The 3,528-nt window shown below is 40.5% G+C and overlaps 1 protein-coding gene across 1 annotated transcript; it reads right to left on the bottom strand.

The window, feature by feature from the left end:
* Positions 1–2,211: 2,211 nt before the first annotated feature.
* LOC139426733 (uncharacterized) lies at positions 2,212–3,148 on the bottom strand. The gene is made up of 2 exons (XM_071186562.1): positions 2,297–3,148; positions 2,212–2,229 (listed from the first exon to the last, which is right to left on the bottom strand). Exons 1-2 carry the CDS (start codon positions 3,146–3,148, stop codon positions 2,212–2,214), a joined length of 870 nt encoding a protein of 289 aa, XP_071042663.1.
* Positions 3,149–3,528: the final 380 nt, after the last annotated feature.

Genomic DNA, 3,528 nt, shown 5'->3' with positions numbered 1-3,528 from the left:
GTTAAAAAGTTTTGGGATAAAAAAGCCTTCCCTTTTTATTTTACGAGTGAATGGTACTAGATTGGTCTTCTGTGGATTTATGTCCAGATTCCTCTCCCTGCACCATTTGCTTACATAACTTAGAGCGTTTTGCATAAGTTGGCAAGTTATGTGAAAATCTTTGCCAAGGATGAGTATGACAATGTCATCCGCATATCCCTGGGTATAGTAGCCTGTATTATTTAGATGTTTGATTAGGCTATTTACAACCAGATTCCAAAGTAATGGTGATAGTACACCTCCTTGTGGACAGCCTCTGGTTGTTTTCTTTTCTAATGTCTCGTTGAAGATATTCATTTGAATGGCTCTATCCATAAGTAGGGACTTAATCCATAAACATAAAGTTTGGTCTATCCCTGTTTCCCTTAAGGCATTAAGGATGGATGGGTGAGAGGTATTATCAAAAGCACCCTGAATATCTAGGAAGGTGGCCAATGCAATTTCCTTTCTCTCCAGGGTGTCTTCAATCTTAGATACTAGCTTGTGTAAGGCTGTCTCTGTAGATTTACCAGGTTGGTAGGCAAACTGTAGATTATGCAAGGGGTTATTGCTACCCAGGTAATCCCTAATATGCCTATCAATAATTTTCTCCATAATTTTAAGAAAGAATGAAGATAAGCTAATTGGTCTGAAAGACTTAGCCTGGTCATAGTTACTTTTGCCAGGTTTAGGAATGTAAACAATCCTGGTCTTTTGCCATAGCTTTGGAATATGTCCCAGTGCCAGACTGGCTCTGTAAATTCTGGTTAACACAGGGATGATAGGATCTCCTGCCTTTTGGATCATTACAGGAATGATTCCATCAGGTCCAGGGCTTTTAAGTGGTTTGAAGGTGGAGATAGCCCACCTGACATTGTTTTGATTGATAACGTTCTTAGCATAGGTCCATTGATTTCTTTGTATTCTTTTTACAGATCCAATGAAATGCTGTCCTTCATTGCTATCCATATCAATGGCTCCTGGAAAGTGAGTTTTGGCCATAACTTCCATTATCTCTTTTCCAGTGGTAGCAAAGTTGCCATCCTCATCCTTTAAGGTGCCAACCATTATGGGTTCATCCCTTCTAAGGATTCTCTGGAGTCTAGCTCCTTCAGAGATAGAATTTACCTCTTCACAGAACTTTCTCCAGGATTCTTGTTTGCTTTTCCTGACATTTTTGTTATAGTTGGTGAGGGCTCTTTTATAGTTGTCCCACTCACCATGTTTCTTTGCTTTATTAAAGAGTTTTCTAACATTTGCCCTTTCAGTTTCCAAGGAGTTGTTCCACCAAGGACATTGGGGCTTTGCTCTTTTGGTACGTATTGGGCAATTTTTATTGTATGAACCTAGAATTTCGTTCTGCAGAGTTTCTGCTGCAATTTCTAGATCATAATTATCTCTAATATAATTTTCTCCCAGTTGAGTCAGCCCCATGATATCATCTTGGAATTTCTTCCAATTTGTTCTCATGGGGTCTCTGAAGCAGCGGTCAATATTTATATTGGAGTTTATTTCAAAATGGATGTTTTGATGGTCGGAACCTGATGGTCTCCCATCTACTTTCCATTTCGTGATATTTTTACTAATAGCCGGTGTTGCTATAGTAATGTCAATTACTTCAGAACGATTAGAAGTTATAAAGGTAGGGTCATTGCCTTTATTCAAAATATCTAAATTGTAATTAAGAATAAATTCTAAAAGACACTCACCTCTTTTATTTGTGTCTGTGCTGCCCCATACAGTATGGTGAGCATTGCAGTCCAGCCCTAAGACTACCTGCAAGCTGTTTTCTGCACAAAACTGCAGGAGTTTGTGCAGTGTTTGGTCAGGTGGAGCCTTCTCTTCATAGGGTAGGTAGACTGAGCAAAAAACAATTTCTCGGTCTCTTCCCTCTATGTTGAGTCTGACTTTCACTGCTGTTAAATCCCTATGAATAAAATCTGTTAGAGGTAGAACCTTAATATCTTTATCTATTAGGATACATGTTCTAGCTTCACTATTAAGATTATAAATGAGCTTACCTTTTGTTCCTTTGAGGCCACTGATTTTTCCCCTGACAAGCCAAGGTTCTTGGATCAGGGCCAGGTGAAAATCCTCATCAAGAAATTTCTTGGTGAGGTTTGTGGTGCCACTTCTACTGTGGTGGATGTTGGCTTGAAGAACCTTCACCCCCATCGTTTTTGGAAGGTTTGTCTAGGACTTTGGCTTGAACTTGGTGAAGTCCGATATAAAATTTATATCCCCTTTTGCCAAGTGTAGCCGCGTCCAGTTCAGGCACGCTAAGGACGATGGTCTGTCCTGATGGTTCATTCTTCCGATGAAGTATGTTCCATTCGGTTGGAGTAAGCCCACCATTTTGTGCCTCAATCTTTCTCAGAACCTCTTTGGACTCCAGTTTACTACAGACTTTCGGCAGTTTAGCAATGATCTTAGTAGTTCTGACAAGTTTCCTTGCCTCTCCTACCAAGAGAGTTTGCTCCTGCCATGGGTTTATCTCAACTACAATCTGTTCCAGCCACTTAGAGCTCCCCAGATCTGCACAATTGATGATAAGTGCCCCATTTTCTAGTCTGCAAGAAAGAAAAGTGGGGACAAAACCCTCTTCATTTCTAGAAATTTTTTCAGTTATCAAGAACTCAAGGTCTAGGGCCTGTTCTTCGGATAAGCGCTCAAGAGGATGTCCTTCAAGAATCACAGCCATTTTAACTGCGGTTAGAGCTTCCTTAAAGGTTATACCTTCAGGTTCTTCTTTCCTGGCAGCCTTTGGGGCTACATCTTGTTCCATCCTTTGGCTTTGTCTTTTCTCGCCTCTCTGCTTTGGTTTGGGTTTTTCTACCCAGGTACCTTCAGCCATCTTCTTTTCTCGGGCAAGTTTCTTTTTCTGTGCACCAGATAGTCTTTTTTTAAGTTTGATCCCATACATGGAGGCAGTCATGCTATTAATAGCTTCCTGCCCCACTTGAGATGTTGATTGGGTAGAGGTCATTTCTACCTCTTTTGATGAAGGGTTCATTTTATCTCCTTCAGTTGGTTTTTCCCTAGTTTCCTTTTCTTTTGCAGAAAGGTCTACTTTGGGATTTTCACCTGCAAATGCAGTAATTTGAGTTGTATTTTTGTCATTTTCAGCCATAAATTACCTCAAATAAAAAGCTCAGGTAAAGAAAGTCAGCCCAGCATTGCCTGAGTTACTGGGTAAGGCAATTACTCTAGATGTTCGCCAGTCAAACTTGAGGCTCCGTTAAGACACTATAACCGCAGTGCCATTCACCCAAGGCACGGGTCGCGTAACACCTGGGTTACGGGAGTTGGTTCGCGACCTCCTATTTGTTATTCAGAGGCTATCCTGTCAGTGCTACAGGACATTCGGCTATCCACCACCTGCCGTCGCGTTGGTAGTCGCTCAAACCGACTAATTATTTCATTATATCTTTTACTCTTTCCTTATGATACCATGTAGATTTTTTTCCGGATAATATACTAATCTATTTTGTTTAATTTTTAACTTTAGCA

This window comes from Parasteatoda tepidariorum, chromosome 1, assembly GCF_043381705.1.
Source record: "Parasteatoda tepidariorum isolate YZ-2023 chromosome 1, CAS_Ptep_4.0, whole genome shotgun sequence".
Lineage (NCBI taxonomy): Eukaryota > Metazoa > Arthropoda > Arachnida > Araneae > Theridiidae > Parasteatoda > Parasteatoda tepidariorum.
The sequence above is the reverse complement of the archived record's forward strand: the minus strand, read 5'-3'. Positions and strand labels throughout refer to the sequence as shown.